Source organism: Amblyomma maculatum, chromosome 1 (genome assembly GCF_055883805.1).
Source record: "Amblyomma maculatum isolate TAMU_Amacu chromosome 1, ASM5588380v1, whole genome shotgun sequence".
NCBI lineage: Eukaryota > Metazoa > Arthropoda > Arachnida > Ixodida > Ixodidae > Amblyomma > Amblyomma maculatum.
In genome coordinates this window covers 7,273,060-7,296,622 of record NC_139344.1, presented here as the reverse complement: position 1 = coordinate 7,296,622, position 23,563 = coordinate 7,273,060, and the positions used below count along the sequence as shown (strand labels likewise).

Here is a 23,563-nt window from a genome sequence, read left to right as displayed (position 1 = left end):
GCATCACAGCGTAAGCCACAGTCCGACAGCGCCCAGCACAGTTCGAAGAAATGGAGTCAGCCTTGTTAATGTGGTTCGGGAATGTGCTCGCGAATGGTGCTGTCGTGAGCGACGAAATGCTTCAAGAGAAGGCTCGCTGCCTCGGCAACATTATGGGTGCTTCTTCTCCTCCGTCTTGATGGGTTTTATCTGTGATGACTTACGGAATTATTGTTCAGTAAAACAGGGAGACGTTTACTGAGAAATATTATTCTACGCTCTGTCTAGGCGTTACTGACTTCAGCTACTCAAGAGGATGGCTGACAAGGTTTAAGAACAGACATGACGTTTCGCGTCGACGGATTTTTGGAGAAGAGGGTAGCATCGACATCTCGGCGGTGTTTATATACCCAAATTAAATAAAACAGCAGCCATTAATTATAAATTTTTTCTCAATTATATACTTTTCGTTTTTATTCATGACTCGTTATTATGGATGACTCGCTTTATGGACAGTTTTGGTCGGAAACCAAAGCGTTCATACTAACGAGGCACGACTGTATTCCTATTTTTTCTTAATTTAATATATTCTGTCGCAAAACAATGTACAGTGTATTAAAAAAAAAGCTCGGCAGTCATCATTTTTTTTTTCGAATTAAGAAAAAGAGCAAGGATGAAAGCTTGGGCGCGTTGGTGTCGGTTTTCTTGCCTCGTAGCGCTAAACAGACAGGGACACAGCCAGACATACGGGATGGGCGATAAAAAAAGTGCCCGTCCCGTGTGTCTCGCGTGTCCTTGTCTGTTTAGCGCTATGTGGCAAGAAAAGAAAAAGAGCATATCGTCATTGTTGTCGTCATCACTAGGGTCAACAGCATTTGTCTTTTCAGTTTATAGTAAGAACTGGCTTGTTGTATTTCTAATACGAATCTTATTCACGTGGGTCAGATGGGATAAACTCTTTGTATTGCATTATGGGCCTATGCGTTGTAATGTGGTACCCATGTAGGCCTTAGATTGAAACCGACCACAAAAGGGTAGGCGAGGAGGGGGAGAGGATTGCCACTTTAGTGCAGAGTTGGACATGTAGTGTCCAGAGTTTCTCTGCTTTTATCCAGGATATTAATTGTAGTATAAAATTAGGAGTAAAATACAGCCTTCATACGACAAAATTCTGGCTAGCCTATATATACCCCAGGATTACCGAGAAATGTATATTTGCTTTAAGTTACGGTTTAATTTAATGATTCTATATTTTTTTTTTTTTTGAGGTCGAGCGCCTCAACCTCACATTTTGAGTTTGAGGTGAGGTTGAGTGAGGTCGCCAATGGTCACCTGAAAAGTGAGGTGAGGTCGCCTGAGGGACCTCAACCTCAATTAATGAGGTTGAGGTTGAGTGAGGTCGCCAAATATTTTTTGAGTTTGAGGTGAGGTCGAGGTTTCTGAGGTCAAATGCCCACCTCTGGTTCAGAAAGCGCATGCATCATCACGGGAAGCTGCAGCAGGACAGGTCAGCGTCTTCCATAGCATGGTACTTTTCACATCAGGTTTCAGTGTCGAGTGAAATTCTGCAGGAGAAAAATGTTTCTAGGAGATTGATTGTTAAAATTTTGTTCTAATTGCCTGAAAATACTGTGTTCCTTTAATTGCGCACACACACACACACACACACACATACACACACACACACACGCACGCACGCACGCACACACACACACACACACACACACACGCACACACACGCGCGCGCGCATCAACGTACGCGCGAGCGAATAAAATGAAGACTCTGTGAGGCATCCAATTGGAAGTGGGGAAGTGGCCGCCATAAGCGCCTACAAAACTGTCCCCGTTAGGTCCTTTCTTTTGGCAACCTTCCTTTACAACACCCTCTCCCCTTCCCCCATTTCCCACATAGTTTAGTGTGGATGCGCCTCCTCAGTGCCGAAGAGAACATGAATACATGCCGGCCTCCTGCGCGATACATAGCCTCTAGGTGGATACCACATCTACCTCGAAATATCGATTCATCTCAAAAGGAAAAATTGGCAATCATTCACTTATTTGCACATTGTAACTTACCAGCTCTAGTTTCCAAGATTGGACAAGCACGAACAAAAAAAATAAACAAGGGCGACTGTTCACTGAAGTTCAGCTAATTATAGCTACATTATCATACTTGTAACAACCTTTCATAAAGCAAATTTCTGGTGACCGCAAGCGCTGACAGCTTCCACTCCAGTCAAGGAGTGTTCCGATCCCTACTATATCTATGGCATCAACAATAGGGAGGTTTATAATATGGTACCCCTACCGCTTAGGGGGACAGGGTAATAGCGCGGGTGGCAGTAGGAGCACAATTCTCTATTATAGTGCGCACGCTCCGCTATTACTCTGTCCCACTTACGAATATGGTCGCCGTATTCTAAAGCTCGCTAACGATCACTCGATTGCACAGCCCAAAAGACGAGGATCAAAAGAACACAAGACAGGTGCCGACTTCAACTAAGGTTCATTGACGAAGTCTGCAGAAATAATGCTATTCGCTTTTCCTTTTCACTTGTACTAAGACAATCATGTTGACACCCTGTTTTTTTTTTTTGTGTTCAGTCAAGCTAGCCTGCTGCAGTCCAGTCCAACCCCCTCACGCTCGGCGGGTAGGAGCAATTGGGTTCGTGGCTCTACAGCGGAAACTATACTTCGTCTCACAATATATCTGCAGCACTGCGAAAGGCAGAGGAGCCCTTTCAATTGTGCTCCTAAGTGCCTCTCGCCTGTGCGCACTATAATAGAGAATTGTGCTCCTACTATCACCCCCGCCAATTTTTTTTTTTTTGGGGGGGGGGGGGGAGGCGAGAGGCGCTTAGGAGCACAATTGCCTATTGTACGCCTGATCCTGGTTGGACCCGCTGGGGTGCCTCTGCCTTTCGCTGTGCTGCAAACATCTTGTGAGACGAAGTATAGGCAAGATAGGGAGGGCTCTTGTCCCATTGTCGGGGCGCGTATTGTTCGAAGTAGTGGTGCAGTGGGGGTGAAGAGGGGAGTTCAATAGGGCAGCCCATGCTGCGCAGGACGGGGACAAAATACCTCCCCTTCTCTGCCTGGACACTGCTGTGGAGCCGTAAAAACCTTTGAAAGTCCGCGCAGCAACACAAGCAAAGCGTTCAGGCAGCGCAAGTCGAGAGGGCTGGGTGGCTGGGTACTCAATTCCTCAGACATGGATTAGTGGCGTAGCCTGGTGGCAGAATCTGAACTACTTCCAAGATGGCGACCGTAGGACCGCCACCAATGAGAAAAATAAGATTGAGGTGGAGCGCACTTTGAAGTACTTGCAGGTTATGACTAGCAGCTTACCGGTATCGCTAAAGAGGAAAGTATACAACAGTTGCATCTCACCTGTACTCACCTATGGGGCTGAAACGTGGAGGCTAACCAAGAGGGTTCTACTTAAGTTGAGGACAACCCAGAGGGCTATGGAACGAAAAATGGTAAGGGTAACATTAAGGGATAGGAAGAGTGCAGAGTGGGTCAGAGAAATAACTCAATATTACCGACATTCTAATGGAAATTAAGAAGAAGAAATGGGTAGTGTATGTAGTGCGATGAGAGGATAACCGATGGTCGAAATGGGTAGCCAATTGGATTCCAAGGGAGGAAAGCGTAGTTGGGGAAGGCAGAAGGTGCGTGGATGAGATTAAAAAGTTCGTAGGTGCCAAGTGGATGCAGCTGGCACGTGAACGGTTTATTGGATAACTATGAGAGAGGCCTTCGCCCTGAAGTAGGTATAGTCTGGCTGCTGCTGAGGATGATTATCATCATTCTGACTACAAAGGCAAAAGCCTCTCCTATATCCATCCGATTAACTTATTAACATGTCCCTTGCCAGCAGCAGCCACCTAATCACCACAAACTTCTCTAATCTCGTACACCCACATAACGTTCTGCCGCGCCCTGCCGCGCTTGTCTTCTCTTGGAATCTATTCAATTACCCTTAGTAACCATCCCATATCTTATCTTCGTATCACGGGCCCTGCCCATATGGCCATTTTATTTTTGTCACTTTGACTTGAATACCACTAGCTCGCTATTGTTCCCTGACCCATTCTGCACGCTTCCTGTCTCTTAACGTTACAACTACCGTTTCCCTTTCCGTAGCTATCTGCGCTGTCCTCAGTTTAAGTTGAACCGCTTTCCACGTTTTTCCAGCTTCCAGCTTCCACGTTTTTGCCTCATATGTGAGCACCGAAGTGGTACAGCTTTTATTATTTTTACATATACTTCCCTCTTAAAGGATACAGGTAAACTGCCATTCATGATCTGAGAGTACTGTCTGGCCGCTATCACTCTTTTCATATATAGTACAGCGGAAGGCAGCGGTTCCAGCACATATGGCGAAGAGAACGCGCATGACGAGGAGCTGCGCGTGCAACCGTGGCCACCGTTGTCGCTTACTTAAGGTCTGGTTTCATTTCTTTGGTTTTTTAGGGTTTAACGCCCCGTGTAGGCTGAGGCTACGAGAGAAGTGGAGGGCTCCGGAAATTTCTACCACCTGGACTTCTTTAACGTGCAATGACATCGCATAGCACATGGACGCCTTGCTTTTCGCCTCCATCGAAAAGCGGCCGCCGTGGCCGGGATTCGATCCCGCATCCTCGGGCACGGAAGTCGACCGTAACCGCCGAGGATAGGTAGGATAGGTTCATTTGCGCTATACCTGACGTGATCCTTCACCGCTTCTCACCACTTTGTGAAGTTGTTCCACGCGAACGCTCCGCAGCATTTCCGAAGTGTTGTATATTTGTTGAATTTCTGGAGGAAGGTGCTTCGCTTTTTTAAATCAACACGAACCTCGTTTGCTTTCGCCGCCGATCCTCAAATCGTCTGCGACGGTATCCACTTCAAAACGACAGCAGAGCTAAAGGGATTATGTCTTTGACGCGCACAGTCAATCAGCTCACATCATTAATCAGCGGGCTTGGTAACGTCTCTCCTCCGGGTTAAGCGCTCCTTGTATCCACTGTTCTGCAGTTCCTGTGGAGTATGATAAATCCAACTTGCTTCTGCATGCCGAGAAAGTACCTAAAAATTAAATTACTTTGGCCAACATGAACAGCTAATTTCTAAGAAACTTCATTGCGGCCGTTGTCGTTGATATCGTTAAACATTCTGTACTTGAGATCATCTGTAGATACCAAAACATAACCCAAAGCTAATTGATCCGCACTGGGCCCATAACGATGCGCATTCCGGGACCTGGCTTTGAGTACAGTAAAACAGCAGAGGAAGAAACGAAGGTGACAGGACAAAGCGTTCCTTCCTGCGCTGTCTTTCTGCGCTAAAAACCAAGAACAGTAATGCACAAATTGGCCAGCAAAAACGTCTTTAAAAATTAGCAATAATCATCACTGCCCGTATGAATTACATTCCACTGTTGCCATGCGATATCTTCAAGATATCTTAAAGCGTCCGTAGTGCGCACAACGCAGATAAAACGTAAATGCACTTATCTTTCACCATAAGCATTGAACCTATATAATGGAGTCTCCAGAAACAGGATAAGGAAGGCGAGCGTGAAAAAGAGCTTACGATCGCTTTAAAGGGCGTGTTAAGGTATCGCATTGTCGGTGGCGTAGATGGGCTCTGAGAGCCCCCATGGAAGTAAGATGCTGACAATAACAACAACAATAATAGGATTTTCTAAGCCGCCCTGTTAGCGGAGCATTGGAGAGCACGCGTTTGTCTGCACAAAGCAACCTCGTATACCCTTTCGAAAGCTCACGTCTATGGATAAATGTGGGATTAAAGAACCAAAGTGGCGCGCTGGAAGCGGATGCAGGTGGAGGCTATGCGGCAAGAATAAGCATTTTTTTTTTCTTCTTGAATACTGATAGCTACACTGGAATCATAACGCCAATTTACATCGTAAAAAAAGTTAAACAGCGACTGCGTCAAGCAGACATCTGCTTTTATTTAAACCTTTATGGCAATATTTACAAATTACAGCTGTTTTCTGGCTTGTCGCGTGGTACTGCCGTCTAGCCCTACCACGCCGACGAGATAAGCCGGCGAGAATTGAGGCAGAAATATATATATATATATATATATATATATATACATATTTACTAAGCTTGATATGATGCTTCAGGTTAGCAACGATGCTGTGGTCGCAGCATCTGCGGTTTTAACCCCGGGGTGAGCTGTAGAAAGAGCGACATCCTCGGATCAGTTCGTTTGGGGTCTCGCGCTCTCCTACGCACCGTATCTCTAATTCCATAGTAACTGTTCTTCTGCCGATTTCACACCCACTTAGCAAGAAAAAAGCTAGTCGATTCAAAATTTAGTGCAAGTTTCAGGACAATCTTATTGTCTCTTAACATTGCGTAAAAGCGAGCGGGTGTGTTGGTGGCTTGGCAGAACCCGCCGTATAAATTGACACAAAACTATTGCCAAGAGACGTGGCCACAACTTGCCCCTGCACGGTGCGCAGGAACCGCCAGGGAAACCGGTATACGTCTCAATATTTTTTTTTTCTTTTATACTACTCATTTTGACCAACACGACTGCTGTTAGACTGCCGTTAGTATATAGATGATACGCTAGACATTCAGTACCCTTTCCTTCTGTGCCGTACCTCAGCTTGGGTCTGCATCACGTTTTCAATTGTATAGTTTGGGTCAACGTATCATGTGAGGAGAAACGTATACGAAGTTTGGCGCGATGACAAGCTGAACTGTGCCTGGCACCAGTGCGCCCGCCCGACGAAATGCGACAAAACACTAGGCGGTGGTCTGGACCTCACAGTCCCAACTCCGGCGCACGGTCGTTCGAGCTGCGAAAGGTGGTTTTTGATGTTCGGCCGCTGGTTCTGAAGTCGCGGTTTCGATCCTGGTCGTTGCGGCCACATTTAAATGGCGTCGAAATACAGAAACGCCCATGTGCTGGGTATGGCTTCTCTCGCAGTTGGTACCCGCGCGGATTTCGGTTTAAACAAACAGAAAAGTATACTGAAAGACATTTTAGAATTCGGTTCTAATTGAAAAAAAGAAAAAAGAAAAGGAATATGCATGCTGCAGCTAGAGAGCGATAGAGTCGGTGTTACATTCAGTCAAATAAAAAAAAAAGAATAGCTGCAGTTTAGCTTTAGTTAAACCTGGTAGGTTGCGTAAGCAAAGCCGACGTAGCTTCTCTCTCTGTTCTTTCTTCTTCTTCTTCTTCTTCTTCTTCTTCTTCTTCTTCTTCTTCTGCTTTTCGGGGCGGCGTGGCTACCGACCGGTTTTACCCGCCGGCTTGAAGAGGGGGCCCCATCTGCGGTTGCTCTAAAAGTCAAACGTGGCTACCGGCCGGGTTTACGCGACGGGCTGGAACCTCGAATAGTATTGCTTACGCAATAAAAAAAAATGTCAAAATGCGTAAGCTGGGCGCGTGCGACGATGAAGTTTTTTTTTTTTTTTTTTTTTTTTTTTCACGCGCAGTCTACGCACAGAGCGGTGGAATCGCAGCATGCAGAACAAAGTGACGTGAGAGATGCTGCGCCTTCAGCCTTCAGTGCACTGAAGCAGTAGACGCTATACACTCGATGCCTGCAAAGTACAGTGCATTTTTTTGCCTAACAGTTTTCACCAACTTCAAATGCCGATACAGATTCCACAGTCACTGGCATGAACACGGAGAATCCGTAACTGAATAGATCGCTGCAGTTGGAGATATGGCATACATGTACGACTTCCAGATGGCAACAAAATAAGAGCATCCGTGATCACTTGGTCATCAAGTTTCATCAAGAGGCGTCTGGGAATGCCTGTTGTTAGAGTGATCAAGTGCTTTATTTTCTTAGGCTCATTTAATCACGCAAGAATGCCACCGTTCAGCTCAGGACACGGAAGAAATGGTTGAAGGTGCCCAACGTTTCTCAAATTACGTCACTACTGCGATTTCCTTCCAAGTCGTCCACAAATTTCGGCTGTTTCATCAAGCACCGCTTCAGCTTCCTTTACATTCACAAGTCCGACCGCAACAAGTTTCAGTACAGTACTACAGATGTGGTTCTAACCAGCACATATATCATCAGTCCCTCTATATTCCGCGCATTCTGTATCAATCGAGAAAAAAACCGGACGCTTTCAAATCGTCTGTAGGTAACGCCGATTAATAGTGAAGAAAGTTCTAGAGTATGTCACCCTTCGAAGAAGTATACTACCGCGATAGAAAGAAATGTGAACAGAGCGGCGCATATCCATCCCATTGTTCGAATTTCTTACCGTCACGTTTTCACCGGGTTAGTAACACAACATCCTAGAGTAGTTCATTATTGCATCATGGACCACTCCAGCGCCATTATGTTACTCTCTTGGTAAAATCTAACAGAAATTCTAACAGCGGAGCGGGTAGACGCGATGTTGTTCGCATTTCTTATTGGCGCCCCTGTACCTTCAATCATGTTCAGATTAATCAGGAGGCTCTTTCACCAACACCCCGTCCTCGTAACCAATGTTCTGTTGGCCTAGACGGCCGAAGGTAGTGGGCCAAGGCTCATCATAATGCGGCGAATCCCGTTTGTTCAGCGAACAAGGTCCATTTATAGGGGAGGGTCACATTGCACTTATACATCCGAATAAAAAGTACTCATGCACATACACAAGTGCGAAGACGGTCCACTGTAGAAGGACCGAAACCGGGACTCACTACACGGCATTAGTCATAGTGTCTTAAGCTTGGTGAAGCATGTTAAAATTTCGCCGGTTAATTTTGACCACTTTCAGCTAAATGTTTTAGAGCGGAGTTCATAGGTGCCCGTTCCTTGCGTAAGCGGTGTCGCCGTCGGCGTAACCGGTAGGTAGCTATAAGGTGCCCTATAATGCGTATATAAGGAGCAATTGTGTGGCCCGGGGGGGTGGAGGGCATCCAATTGCAGCTTGAACTCGCCAACCTGCAATATGCAACCTGCGCAATATTTTTCTCGTTCTCCCTCAACTTGTCATCTGGAACGCAGACGTTTCGGACAATGCGGTGAATATAGCACTGACATCGTGAGGCACTACTTAAAGCCATCGCGTCCTACACTTCAGAAAAACCTTAAGTGTACCCGGGACGGGGTGCCCTCTGTGGTCCCTATTACAGGTGGCAAAGGCCAACTTGAAGCAAAATATCCTGCTTGGCCTCGCCCAAACTTCTGTGGTCATACTGGCCACCTTCCAGCTGCAGCAGGCATACTAGCAAAGCGAAGCGCCACTGCCACCTGCAATGGTTAGCAGGTCGCAAAGAGAGTTGGACCCCCCCCCCCCCCCACACACACACACACACACAAACACATATTTAGAGGAGGTAGAGAGAGTGCGAGAGAAGAAAAGGGTGGGTTAGTGGCGGGGGGGTATGGCGGAAACAGTGGCAGGCACAACCATCAGGTGTCTTCTGGTGTCTGCCACGCGGGAGGAACCCGGAGGGTGGATACCGTGGACGGAGAAGGATATACGACGAGTGCCGAATAGTGGGCCACCATAGAATAGTGCCACCATAGAGTAGGCAGACGTCTGTGACGAGAAAGGAGAAATGGAGCAACACATGGAAAACAAAAAAAGTACGGATGAGCGTTATTGTTGCTGGTTAGTTGGAGAACAGCGGCGGAAGAGGGAAAGGTGGAAGCGTTACGTGGAAAGTTGAAGAGGAGGGTACTGCGGGGGGAGGCGAGAAAGGTAGCGCTCAGTTAGCGCCGTCGGATGTCTAATATGCTACGGTGAAATAAACGTGCGCATGACGCACAGGTGCCACTGTTGATCGCATACACCAGAACTGCAGGAAAGGACTGTCAGCTGAAGGATGCCATGTGCGTGGGAAAACGTAAAGAGTAGTGTTTAAGTGCACAAATATTACATATCTATCTCAAATATTTACCTCAGCATATGACGAAACCATAATACCTGAAGAGCTGCGCTCGAATTTCGTATTCCCGAGCATCGTAATCATCTGCCATTTTTTGTTAAGATAACAGTTTTATTAATTATAGCTTTCCTTTTATTTTTTGCTACGATTGTTTACGGCTGTGCTTGTTTTTAACACTTCAGTTAAGACAAAGAGCTCTTCTTCTCCTTCGCCTTAGATTCGAACTTCGTCTTCACTGCTTCGTCGAGTGCGCGCTGCACGCGAGCCACGAGCCAGAGTCCCGCGAGCAGGTGACACCGGTGCACCGGCAACCTAACGACGGCCGTTCAACCTCAGCAGCTCAAAAGCAGTTTCACGACAGGCAAGCGGCTGAGAGTTCCAGAGGATGGCGGCGCAAGGTTCCCGGGAGCTGTCTCAGTACTCCAGGCGTTCGTTCAGGTCCCAGAGGCGCGGCCGGCCTCCCAGAGTCCTCGCCGCAGAAGACAGGCATAGCGAAACGCGGGCAAGTCGGGAGCTGCCCATTCCGCCACCGCACCCGTGGGCCGACAGCAGGCAGTCGGCGGGGCGTTACACGGCGAGCTCGCTCATCTCGCGACTTGGGAAACATAGCGACCGGATTCCAAGCACCGTGCTGGAGGAGGACGAGACAGCCGCAAGGAGGAGCACATCGTCAGTGGCCGGTACATCGTCCGGCATGACGCCGATGCGCCTGTCAAGGTACTACAGGACGCCTCAGCTGGGCCACGAGCGCCACGAAGGGGCCACCGCAGATTTTGGCCGTCAAGTTCAAGGTAAGTGGGCCTCATTTCTTACTCACCGCACTGGCTCCGCAGAAGCTTTGAGACTGAAAGCTCGCTGCTGAAGATTACGGCGTTTCCTATGCGCCAGCGCATACGAACACGTTGCTGTAGGAAACAGTTGATGGAACGTTAATGCTTTCTTGGCTAGCCGGTTCGTTATGAATATTCAAATTTCGCGACAACTGATGAGGTAAACCAAGGCAGAAAAAAAAAATCGGCAGACAGGCGCTATACGCATGTATAATTGATCGTGTTGACCATGGACAACCGCCGATGGAGGCGAAACGTAGTGGCGTTCGCGTGCTGTGCGATGTCAGTGCACGTTAAAGAAACCCAGGCGGTCGAAATTTCCAGAGTCCTCCACTACGGCGCCTCTCATTAGCCCGAGTCGCTTTGGAACGTTAAACCCTCCAAACCAACCAAACCAGCCAACCACATACGCGAAAAATAGCAGAAAGCAGCGTTAAACAGTGCACATTTTTGTTTTATTTTCCGTATACGCACCAATTAAGCGATACAAATACCCGCAGTCTCTAAGAAATATATAGAAAAATTATCCACTCACGTCGGTTCAAGAGTAGTCAGGATGTCACACAAACATCACGGCAACCTTCAAATCTCAGCAAAGCGCGCGATATAGTCGTGATAAGTCAAGCTATACTTTGATTCGTGTCTTCTCGTTCCCTTTGTGCTGTTTAATGATATTTTAGCTCTTTCACATTTCCCTAAGCTTTTCTGTCTTTTTAGCAAAAACAAAAATACATAAATTCAGCTATACTAACTTACTGTAATGTCTTTAATTTTCGAACAACTGTTACATTTTTTTTGCTTTCTTGTTCTATTTTTTTTTAAATTTAAGGTCATATTAGTGTTTAGCTGCTTTCACGCTTTTTCGGTGCTCCTATTTCTCTCTCCTATTTCCTTTTCCAATAGGGCGTAAGCGTGGCGCCGCCTTGCGGCCACCTCGCGAAGTTATTCCTTAGCAAGTATTCTGCAGCTCGCGCCAGCGGAGCAGCCGCTTGCATACAGGAACTTCCGCGCGTTTTCTATCGTCTGCTAGCAAACGTGCGTGTAAAACTGCTGGACCTACTGGAGTGGTGATAAAATAAATCAAACAATATTAGGTAAGAATATGTTTACGCGACCGCCCATTAGGCGTTCAAGCGTGATTGACATATACAGGTATATACATGCCGATAATGAAAAGCATTCATGTTTTCAGCCGCTTACATGCACAATATGATAATCGGCACACCTGCTCAAAAGAAAATTAAACTGGCACAGAGTGTACGTCAGAGCGCATGGACAAATTTTCCCCATGGAAATCATTTGATTACGAGAAATTGCGGCCCGTATCGTTTGGTTAATATAGCTCGTTGGACGTCAGCCATGAGATATATCTTATACTATGCTCATTTTTCATTCATCAGCTGCTCGCTTATTGATTAAATCAAGCCTTTTCTATAGCTGTCACACTTGTTCATTTTGCACACAGCGCACAATAGACCGTGGACTTCCTTCCAGGCCAATGCGATAAGCCGATGAGCCACGAAGCATACTTTTAATGGTCTTGAAGATGCTTCAAACCAACAGAAAATCAAAAAGGGCTACGCGCGCAAAAGCGCGCATGCAAACGTTTCGCGCTCGCATAACACATGTATTGTTATGAGGATGATGATGATGATGCTCGGGGTCATAGCCTTTGAAACGGGTCGGCACCTGAACTGGTGCACAGGCCAAAACTGAAAGAAGAAGAGAAGACCGCACAGAAGAGAACTAACAAACAAAAGGAAAGAGGAGTACGGAAAGGGCAATTCCCGCCCTCCCTTTGGGGCGTTGGGGGTAGCTGGCTCCGCATTAGATTCATTCACCATGCCACGCAACATTCATCCACTCATTTGGTCGCCCCCTTGTCACTGCCACTGGACTTGGACCTGCTTCCGGCGGTGGCGAAGGTAGGTGTCGAGCACGGGCAAAAGCCCAGCGACTGCGATAATGTGGCGGTCTTCAGCGGCGGCGTTGGGAGGCTCGTACACTGTTGCACGATGTGCGCCATCATTTCACGTTCCTTGCCGCACACCCTACACAACACGCACTGCACTGACGGGTCGTACCTGCTGCGGTATACTCCAGGGCCCGGAGGGCACCTGCCCGTGCCTCAAAGAGGAGTCTGCTGCCTACAGTGTTGTCGTGCCACCCGACGGAGCTGATACACTGTGCTGCACGTAGTTTGTAAGGCAGGATTTCTCCTTGGCGGCTGAGAGCTACATGGCTTCCTCGGTTGTAGCTACTCGACGCCGCACCTCAGCGGTCCAGCGCGAGGCGGATTTTGCTACAACGGGCTCTCTGAAAAACTCGTATTTCCGCTTCATGTGGTAGATCCGGCGAATCTAGGGGGTGGGGATGCATGTTGCAGTCATTCAGTCGAAGACGCGGCGTGCCCGCCGGTCGCGATGAAAGAAGCAGAGACGGGCGCGGTATGCTAGTTTTCTAGGGACCTCTCGAGCCTCGAAGCACAACCAGACCATATCTCCTTGCACAGCTTCGTTATCGACTCGGGCCATGGAACCTGAGCGCAATACGTCCAACCTTGCGCTGTCGACACTCTAACCAGCCGCGAGTGCCAGCCGATATGCAGATCACCGCGTTCGCGAACGTCAGCGAGGGCGCATGAACCAACTTCTACAACTCTCGTACCATGTTGCACGATTGCAACCCCGCAGGCTCCTGCGCTGGGGGATGCACTGGGCGCGGACAGCGGCCTGTAAGAGTTTGCTTTCTTGCATGGCTGTACATGCTTGGCTGTGTGCAGAGCAGCACACTGAGGTATTGGTATTCTCTACACACGCTCACACTCCACCAAGGGTCAGGCCTGCGTCGCCCTCACTTTCACCCGCGAGTTGCACCACGGACGACCGCGCCACTGCGCGGTCTTTAGCCAAACAGACCGGCAATTTCAATGATCACAGTGCTGTGGAGACGGGCGCGAAGGTGCAGTCACTGTTCTCCAGGAGGCACCGATTCGAGGCGCAGAGGCCATTCAGTGCATGCGCGGCTGACGCCGCGCGATAGCAGTAGACGGTGACGATGAGCGGCAACGCTAAACAACTAGTCGTTTAGCCAATGTTACTGCTGGTTTGCTATGCTCATCGTGTTTGTTGTTCTAAGTGCAAGGAATGTCTGTAATTCGAGAAATGCACTTCGGCAAATGCGCTTTGCTTTTAAATAGCCTTTTTAGAATCATGCTAACGATAGAGAGACAAGTACTAATTGAGCCACAAGGCTTGCATATATTTTAGTGAAAACATAGAGGCGAGCACTCTATTGCATGCGCTTAAATCTTCTGTGCAGTTTCGCTTATCCCACAAAACTATATGATTTCCAGCAGTGGGCGAAATGGCGGGGCCTCCGTCTAGGCAGTGTTTCATGCGTGTTATGGCCCTATGAAAGCAGAGCCTACAAGAGCTGTCGGATCATGTGGAACGTCCGAGAACTGACCTCATACTCGTCGCAGTGGACGCCGCTGGATCTCGAGGCTCTCGGAGGCCGGCATCCAGGCATGGGCGCGCCGTGGCCGAGTGCGCAGTAAGTACAAGCATATCCGGCGTCAGTTTGTGGCGCATGACACACACACACACACACACACACACACACACACACACACACACACACACACACACACACACACACACACACACACACACACACACACACACACACACACACACACACACACACACACACACACACACACACACACACACACACACACACACACACACACACACACACACACACACACACACACACACACACACACACACACACACACACACACACACACACACACACACACACACACACACACACACACACACACACACACACACACACACACACACACACACACACACACACACACACACACACACACACACACACACACACACACACACACACACACACACACACACACACACACACACACACACACACACACACACACACACACACACACACACACACACACACACACACACACACACACACACACACACACACACACACACACACACACACACACACACACACACACACACACACACACACACACACACACACACACACACACACACACACACACACACACACACACACACACACACACACACACACACACACGTGGACGCGATAAGTCGTTTCGTGTCATTACAAGCTATACGTTTTGCAAACTTACCGGTTGCGCGAGCGTATCCATGTGCCTACAACACGAACGCCAGAGGCTGCAACTTACTGCGTTGCCACCGTGTCCTAGTGCGCACTTTTGGGTGTTGCGCAGGCCCCTGCCTCCACACCGCCGCAACCGACGGGTTCGAAGGATGCGAAACACCGGCCACACAGGAACCTGGAGATGATGGTCGCTCTGGGTGTCTTCTTTTGCGTCGCCATGTTGGTAGTGGCGGTCGTGGTGCGGGCGTGGATGCCGCACGGTGCCCGCACTGACCCGTTCTGCCACAGCGACGCATGCTCGGCGCACGTGCGCCTCATTGAGGCCCGGATAGACAGGGGAGCCGACCCCTGCGTGGACTTTGAGGCCTACGCCTGCTCCCGTTGGCCGATCGCCTCGGATTTCTACGGCCATGCCTCGGCCCTGACGAACGTCATATTGGACAACTGGTGAGAATGCGGGGGACGCGTTTAACGCAGTGGCTAATATTTATTTTGAGCTTTAACATTTATAGCATGCTTACCAAAATTTCCCATTGCGCTGTTCAATTTTCGAATGTGATAAGACATTTCTTTGTAATTACATGCCATTAACATTTCACTCCCCCCCCCCCCCCCCCCCCCCCAAAGTACTCAGGGCTTTAGTGGAGAAATGTTTCAAAGACGTTTCCGTGGTTCCTTCCATTTAAACTGCAAGGTCATTTGAAAACTCTACGGGGGAGGCCGCTCACACATTGGCCAACCCTGTAGCATTCCTGTCGATAGCATGGCCTGTCTGGATAGCATCCTATTAACTTGTTGGTGAATGCACATTTTCGCGGACACACATTGCGACGACAGAGACCTCAACCTTTTATTTGAAGGGCCCTGCCTAGGGTATGGCATTTTAAATAAACAAGCCCAATGCTTCGATGAGGTATCGGAGATAGTCTCTGCAAAATACTGCAGCGATGCGCGTGCCGGAAAGCAGCAAAAATACAAATCAAATCTCTCTCATGTTCCACTTCGAAAGCCAGTTTCCCTGCTCTCTACGCTGGCTACTGATCCTGGACGAAGACGTCTAAAATCGGCGACGTCCCCCCCCCCCCCCCCCCCCCCCCTCCCCCCCTTCATAAAACATGCACCCGGAATATAACAAAGACAGGAGGAATAAACGAGCCGAATCATTAGAAATCAGATTTGACGAAATTTCGGAACACGAGATAGCCCATGTGGACGCGGAGGGAGGTGGTGGAGGTTTTACGGTGGCAACGGTCGTCAGCGGCCGGGGCGATCCCGTGGCAGCTACCACTTTAAGCGGGCGAAGCATATAAGTAGCCAAGGAAATTGCGATCGCGTTAGCTTGCGTCGGAACGGAAGCAAAGTTTGTCAGCAGTGACAGCAAAACTGTCGTGGAAAATTTGAGCAAGGAAAGGATCTCGCCCTTAGCAGCCAGAACCATAGGCCAGAGAATGTTCGGTAGAAAATTTCAAATACATTTGACTCCTACGCATGAAGTCATCCCGCCAACGAGGCGACGAGGCGGCCCACGAGCTGGCTCGAGATCTTACCGCCGAGTGGCTACTGGCCCCTAGATGACCGAGGGAGCGGAGAGCGCATGCTAAAACATGGGGGGATCACGCAGTATTATAGATTGGATGGTAGACCGGTAATCCCTCCAGATTCGAAATTAAGCACCAGACAAGCAGCCGCCTGGAAGCGACTGCAAACTTATACGTATCCGTGCCCAGTTATGCGAACCACATGTTCCCCGAGGCTAGGAGCGACAAGTGTAATCTTTGTGGGGTGAGAGTGACCCTCGACTACATATTATGAGAATGCCCGTACTTTCCCGGGGGACGCACAGTATAGGCAGTAGAGACACTTGGGAGACCCTGCTGCGCAGCTCGGACCCTGAGCTTCAGACCTTGCCCGTCCTACTGGCTGAAGGGGTTGCTGGGACCCAACACCTCCCAGCCTGCACCAGAGACGGCGGCACCCGCCCTCGACACGGAGGTCGGGGGAGGGGTAGGCCACTTTATCCGTTGGAAACTAAAGCTTTTTCTAAGTATCTATCCAGGGACGAAGTCTGTTACCTGTAAAGAAAACATTTTCGACTGGAGGATGGACCGTGGCCCTTTAAGGTTTGAAGTCTCCGTAGCCACCCTTGTCTCATTTTTCCAGAGGCTAATAATGATATTAGTTAACCTCACCTTGAGAAAGAAATGAAAACACAAGCTAGCCATTCGGGGGATGGGAGTAGAGAAAAAGTACAGATTGTCAGTGCGAACAATGCAGATGGAAATGTGTGTGGGCCTTGCTTTTGAGAGCTTATTTATTCGTCACAACTGATAATTTAAACTTTTATTCTGTTGCGGTGTTTCAAATATCTTGCCTTTCCTTTTGACCTTGCTCCATGCACGTCAGATGGCGCTTCTTTTTCGCCGTCATAAGGGGTTACCACAGGCGCTATATGCCGAGGGGTAAAGCAGTAAGCATACAGGACACAAGGACGGAGGAAAAGAGGTCTTTAAACGACAAGTAAAAAACATAGAAAGTAAAGACTGCAATTATTCAATGGAAAGGAAGGAGAGAGGAGAATCTTATCGAAATTCGAAAAGGCAGGTCAGGAAGAATTCTTTCTTTGATAAGTAGAGGCAGTGCCCTGTTCTTTGAAGCTCAGATCAGGGTGCCTTAGGACGCGCAGGTACAAAATTTAACCAAGAAGATGCATGTGCAGTGTTTGGTAATTAAGTACAAATTAACTTATTGCACCTAAATGGGATGGTATACTTCCTGATATCGATGCAAAAGCACTAATCTCCACCCCCCCTCCTTCTCCGTATATGGTTTAGCGATAACAATAGTGAGGTGAATGCACCTGCTGTGGGACTTAGCGGAAATCGATTGGAAGATTGGTGGTTGAAAGGCTGAGAGGTGACCCAATATTAGATGTGTAAGAATAGAAATGTAATCCCTGCCGCGGCGGCCGCTTTTGGATGGAGGCGAAAAGAAAGGCGCTCTATGCTGTGCGAAGTCAGTGCATGTTAGACCCAGCTGGTTGAAATTTCCGGAACCCTCCACTGCGGCGTCTTTGGTAGCCGGAGCCACTTTGACACGTTAAAATCCCATAAACCATAAAAATAAATAAAAATTTAATGAAGAAAATGAGTTTCTGGCCCGATTTAAAACAACATTAAAGAAATGTATGAAAAACAAGCCGAGCATGATGGCAGCTGCTACCACCCTGTTTCAAAGGGGACACTCCTGCATTCCATGCATCCATCCATCCATCTTAGGATGCCTCGATGCGTGGCGTCGGGAGGACCGCACGCATCGAAGCATACTATCCGGGGAGCCTACACGCCGGTGCAGCTGTAGGCTTAGCCGTTGTGGGCTTTTGCGTTGGGAAAGCAGTTGCACAAAAACCTGCCACGCCTTCGAACTTGAGCTCACATATACAAGTGACTGCGAGCTTTTGCGTTTGGACTTACTCAAACAATAAGGAAAGTTGAAGACGGCGGTATCCAAAGCACAATGCAAGATGTAGGCAGTTCAGCACACAGTGGTCAATGCTGCGGCGATGGCTGCGTGGTTTAAGGTGGCAGCAAGAGTAGCTGGTTCGCTTGCGCCGGCGCGGGTTCGAATCCCTGCATGCACGACGAAATTTCCTTCATTGAATAAATGTATTGTGCGTAGCCCTACTTACACACACCGGTACGACTTTTTTTCTCCAGATGTGGCTTCTATAATGTCCGCGGATTTAAAAAAATTTCAAGCGATGGATGGGCGGCCGATCGGACAATTGATATAATGCTCGAGCGTGGCTGGCTGTCACTTGATACGTCATGTCTTCACACGCCCTTATTAAGCGACAGCATATGCAGCTCGTTCGGTCGAAAAGAGATCGCCGTCGCCGTACCCTGTAGTTATCAGAAAAAACGTGTCGGAAAATATATGCGCCTGACGTTGTACCAAACTTGTGGAGCTTTACTTTGTAGCTGTATGGCTGCGATTGGGTGGATGCCAATGAGTAATTAATCCCTTATCACAACATTGTGGATGCAACCTTTCTTTACGTAACGTTCAGGATGATGTCAAACCATTTCACTTCCAATTTGGAATCCGCCTGCTAGCCAACTTGGAGGCTAGTTTCATGTCCATTGTTAAGGCGAGGCTTACGTCCTCTTAAATTGTTTTTCGTTCCTCCCGAATTTATTTCTTTTATTTTTTTTTTCAGCGCCGCGTTCGTTCGTTGCCATGAAAACCGGCACTGTCTCCCCGTCAACGCATTCCTTCCCGGTTTGGCACGTTTTAATGCGGCAATGTTAAGAACATCGCGTCGATCAGCGTCATTGGCGTCATTGGCCATGAGCGAAAAGCCCGCACGTGACAATAGAGATATTTAGCTTACCGTGATCTGCGATCCGCCACCGTGACTCTCTACCGCGCGTGGGCGGGGCGCTCAAGCTGATTGGTCCCGACGTGACAGGTCTGTGTGCCGACATCCACAATGTGGCGCCATCTATCGGCGTCAAGGGGGGTCTGGGCATGCGCAGTGGAACGCGCGGTGGCGGATCACGGTAGCGGATCGCGGTAAGCTAAAACTCTCTAATAAAACTCGGGAATAGGTAGAAAATGTCCGTATAATTGACGCCAAATTTCTCGGTGAGTTTTCTAAAACGAAAGGGAGGTAATAGAGCAGAAAAGAAAATTGGGCTCATATGGGGGGGGGGGGGGGGATGAACTCGGGACCTTCGGAATAGACCTGCGTGGTGAATGTGCTATGCGAACGGGTCCGGCAGCCCAGTCGCGTCCTACTCTGCGAAGCTGTGGCTGCGCCCAAGATTTCGTGCTTCGTTTCTGCTGTTTTCATGGCTTATCGGTGGCCTTGGACGACGTACGTTTTTTCGGGCATGGGCAGTTTTCGGCAGCAACTTGTTTGTTCACAACGCAGAGTCAGTTCGAATCTTGCACCTATTATAGTTCCGTATCGCTTATTTTTTTCTTAGTTTTAGTCAGCGGCCTCACGAGACGGACGATTTTTTTCCAGACATGAGGCCTTCAGTGCTGACAAATTAAAACACTGCATGGAGTCAGGCCCTAAACGAAGGTGAATTGTTCGTCGGAGGAAGGGGTGGGATGGCAGTTGCTTTTCCGCAAGTACTATTGCAGATGGCTTTTATTTTATTTATTTTATTTACAGAAGACTGCTGGCTTTATTGCAAAGCCTTAAGCAGGAGTGGGTGTAAAATACACTTTGACAAAAAGAAAACCTCCCTGAGGTACACGCAACTCAGCACACAATAAAGAAACAACATTATACAATATTAGACGACGCCTGGCGTCAAAATGAGCACTGGGGAAAAAAAAAAATGTTGAATGCTGCAAAATTGTTACGAATTCCTAAGCGACTCCGTAAATGACTCCACAGTAGAAGCCTCTGCAATATTCGCTTTGAGGACATTCCCTTCCCGCACAGCACGGGGGAAGAAAGAATTCTTGTATGTTTCAGTGCGGCATGAGTATTCCTTCACTTTTAAAGAATGGTAGGATCGTGTCGAACGACCCGGGACGAGCTCAATGTACTTGCTGCTGTTAATTCCTAATTTGTTGTGAACAATCATGAACATATATTTAAGCCTCTCGCGGTATCTCCTGAGCTGCAAAGAATCCAAATTTGCTTTCTCAAGTAGCATGGTAGGGGACGTCTGCCAGGTGTATGAATTATAAATAAATCGCACTGACTTTCTTTGAATATTTTCGAGTGTTTTAATGTTTTCTTTAGTATAAGGGTCCCACACAACAGAGGCGTATTCTAAAACAGGTCGGATAAAAGTTTTGTAAGCTAGTAACCTAATTTCCTGCGTAGAGTACCGGAGAGATCTTCTTAAAAAGCCAAGTTTTTTCATAGCTTTATTTTTAATATTAGAAATGTGTTTGTTCCACCGTAGGTCAGAGCTAATCGTTAATCCCAAGTACTTGTAGCTGTCCACGGTAGACAGGGGATGGTTATTAATAGTATAGGCAAAACTTAATGGCCGCTTCTTCTGCGTAATAGACATTGAAACTGTTTTTTTTTAGTATTAATACTCATCTGCCCCGTTGAGCACCAATCATGAATTTTAGCCAAGGCGTCATTAAGAAGAAGCTGGTCAGCAGGAGTTCGTATTTCATGATATAATACACAATCGTCGGCAAACAGCTTGATTTTGACAGGAATTTCTTTAACAATGTCATTTATAAAAATTAAAAAGAACAATGGCCCAAGTACTGAGCCTTGTGGGATACCGGAGCTTACCAAAGCTGGGCTCGAACATGCATTGCCGATTGACATGAACTGATATCGAGACGATAGATATGCTTGTATCCATGTCAACAGTAGATCGTTTTTAAATATAGTATTTAGCTTTAGCAAGAACTTTCTGTGTGAGACCCGGTCAAATGCTTTTTCGAAATCTAAAAAAACGAGGAATGTAGTAATTACATAGCATCCAACTACAATATGCCCTTTCAGGATGACTTGTATGACATAGGCGCATGCTTGCAGTCAATAAAATAATATCCGGTCTATTATTGTTTTTTTTTTCTGGGTACCATTTGGGCAGCTTATTTGCAAAAATAAACAAAAAAGGGAGAGAGCTCCATTGGAGTGAGCCGATAGACTCCTTTTAAAGCAATGGGTGACCGACGGCGAACTTTCTTTGCAGGTTCAACAACTTTCTCGACTCGTTATCAAATGCTACAGGAGTCATACCTACGGCCCTTAAGCTGCAAGCAATGTTCAGCGCTTGCATGACCTCCACCAGCGGGCCACAAAGGTCTGCTTTGCACATGCTTAAGGAATTTATGAAAGAACGGAAGATACCATGGCCCGATGAGCCTCTTCCAGATGCCACTCCACTGGGCGTACTTCTTGACTTCGCTCTGAACTGGGCTATAGACCTTTGGTTCGACGTAAGGATGCTGCGCAATGCCAGGGGCACCATGAGCATCACATTCGCTCCTGGAAACTTCTTGATGCTCTGGGGCAAGCCCCTAAGGGACGGCGTTCCACCGGACCGGTACTTAGGATACTGGAACGGCTTCTACATGGCGTTTGCTGTGCCCAGAGGCCAGCCTCCCCGCCCCGCCAGAGAAATTAAGAGAATCGCAGGCATTGAACAGGACGTGGTCACGACATTGTCCAGTGCATTCGAGCGGCGGAACAAAGTACCTATTCGAGTCATGCTCCAGGACATTCAGAAGTACACAGGCAACATTCCGTCCAGAGAGTGGAGGGAAGCGTTTAAGACTAACGTCCACCTATTGCCCGACCATGTGGATGCAAGCGATATTGCTGTTCTCGAAGCAGTCAACAAGTTGTTCGCAAAGTACAGCAGAGAAGACCTGTTGCGCCACCTATCCTGGTTTTTTGTTCAGGTCTTCGCCCCATTTGCAGACGTTGGGTCGAACGTGCTAAGCATCGATGCCGAGAGGGCTGTCAAGCAGCGCCAAGTCTTCTGCGTCACCCAAGCAGAGGGAGCTTATCGCGTGCTTGTGGCGGCGCTGTACCTGCAGCCGCTGTTGGCGGACGATATGAGGAGAGCAGTCGACGGCCATTTTGAAAGGATACTGCGAGTGACCATGCACAAAATCGCCAATATGTCTTGGAGTGACAACTTGTCTAAGTATATGGCAACTGTAAAGCTGCAGCAACTCCAGACTTTCCTGTGGCCGCCCTCCGACATGTTGACTGCGAATGGCCTCTCTTACCTGTACGCCGATTTTGCGTTTACCGCGGACAGTGCCTTCGAGTACTGGCGCGACGCCCATGACCATGTGCGTGCCTTGCGGGACAAGTCCTACTACGGCACACCCATGATGAAGCTTCCCGATGCAACATCCCTTCCCCTGGTCCGCTACGATTATCTCCGCAACACGGTCACCCTGTCCGTAGCAGCACTGTCGGCGCCGCTGTACTCCTCAAGCGCAACCCCGGCGATGCTGTACGGCGGTCTCATGTTCTCGTACGCGCGTGAGGTCGTGCGCGCCCTGGACAGTACCGGCATAAAGGTAGATCCACAAGGTGACGTGGCGGCCAAGTGGACGTCGTTAAACTGGGAGAAAGGTGTCGCCAGGAAGCACAGCTGCCTGGCGCCCGCCTTCTCGTCGCCCTTTCCGGAGATACCAGCACTAGAGGTGGCTCATGAGGCCTTCGAGATAGCCCTTACCAGCGCTGCCTCCAGTGGGAAAGCGTGGCGCACCACGGACGCCTTCAGCGAGCAGCAGATCTTCTTCATAAGCGCCTGCTTCACGCTGTGTCGTTTGAACCACACAGCGGCCTTCCTTCGTGGAGACTGCAACAAGGCCTTGTCAAACTCCCGGCAGTTCGCAGATGCGTTTCAGTGCGTGCCTGGTTCGCCCATGAACCCACTGAGGAAGTGCACTTTTTTTGACTAAGCTCTTTCAGTGTGTATCCTTGTCAAAAAGTGGGCATCAATGCCGGCATTTTATGTCTTCTCTCGTCACGCTTAGTCTAAAGTCGCAGTTGTGGTAAAACAGTTGATGCAGTTCTTATACAGAAAGCCTGCATTTTCGCTCTACAGGCTAATTTTACTATAGACCTTCTTCATACTTGCAAACAAACAAGACGATTGAGGTGGCGCTGCTTACGGTAGGCAAAAAGCACACAAACACACACACACACACACACACACACACACACA

General features: G+C 48.4%; 1 protein-coding gene across 1 annotated transcript; it reads left to right on the top strand.

Moving 5' to 3' along the window:
• The first annotated feature begins 10,234 nt into the window (after positions 1–10,234).
• LOC146201577 (endothelin-converting enzyme 1-like) lies at positions 10,235–23,297 on the top strand. Its single transcript, XM_084598528.1, has 5 exons — positions 10,235–10,640; positions 13,462–13,514; positions 14,103–14,234; positions 14,989–15,326; positions 21,566–23,297. Exons 1-5 carry the CDS (start codon positions 10,235–10,237, stop codon positions 23,295–23,297), a joined length of 2,661 nt encoding a protein of 886 aa, XP_084454654.1.
• The last annotated feature ends 266 nt before the right edge of the window (positions 23,298–23,563 follow it).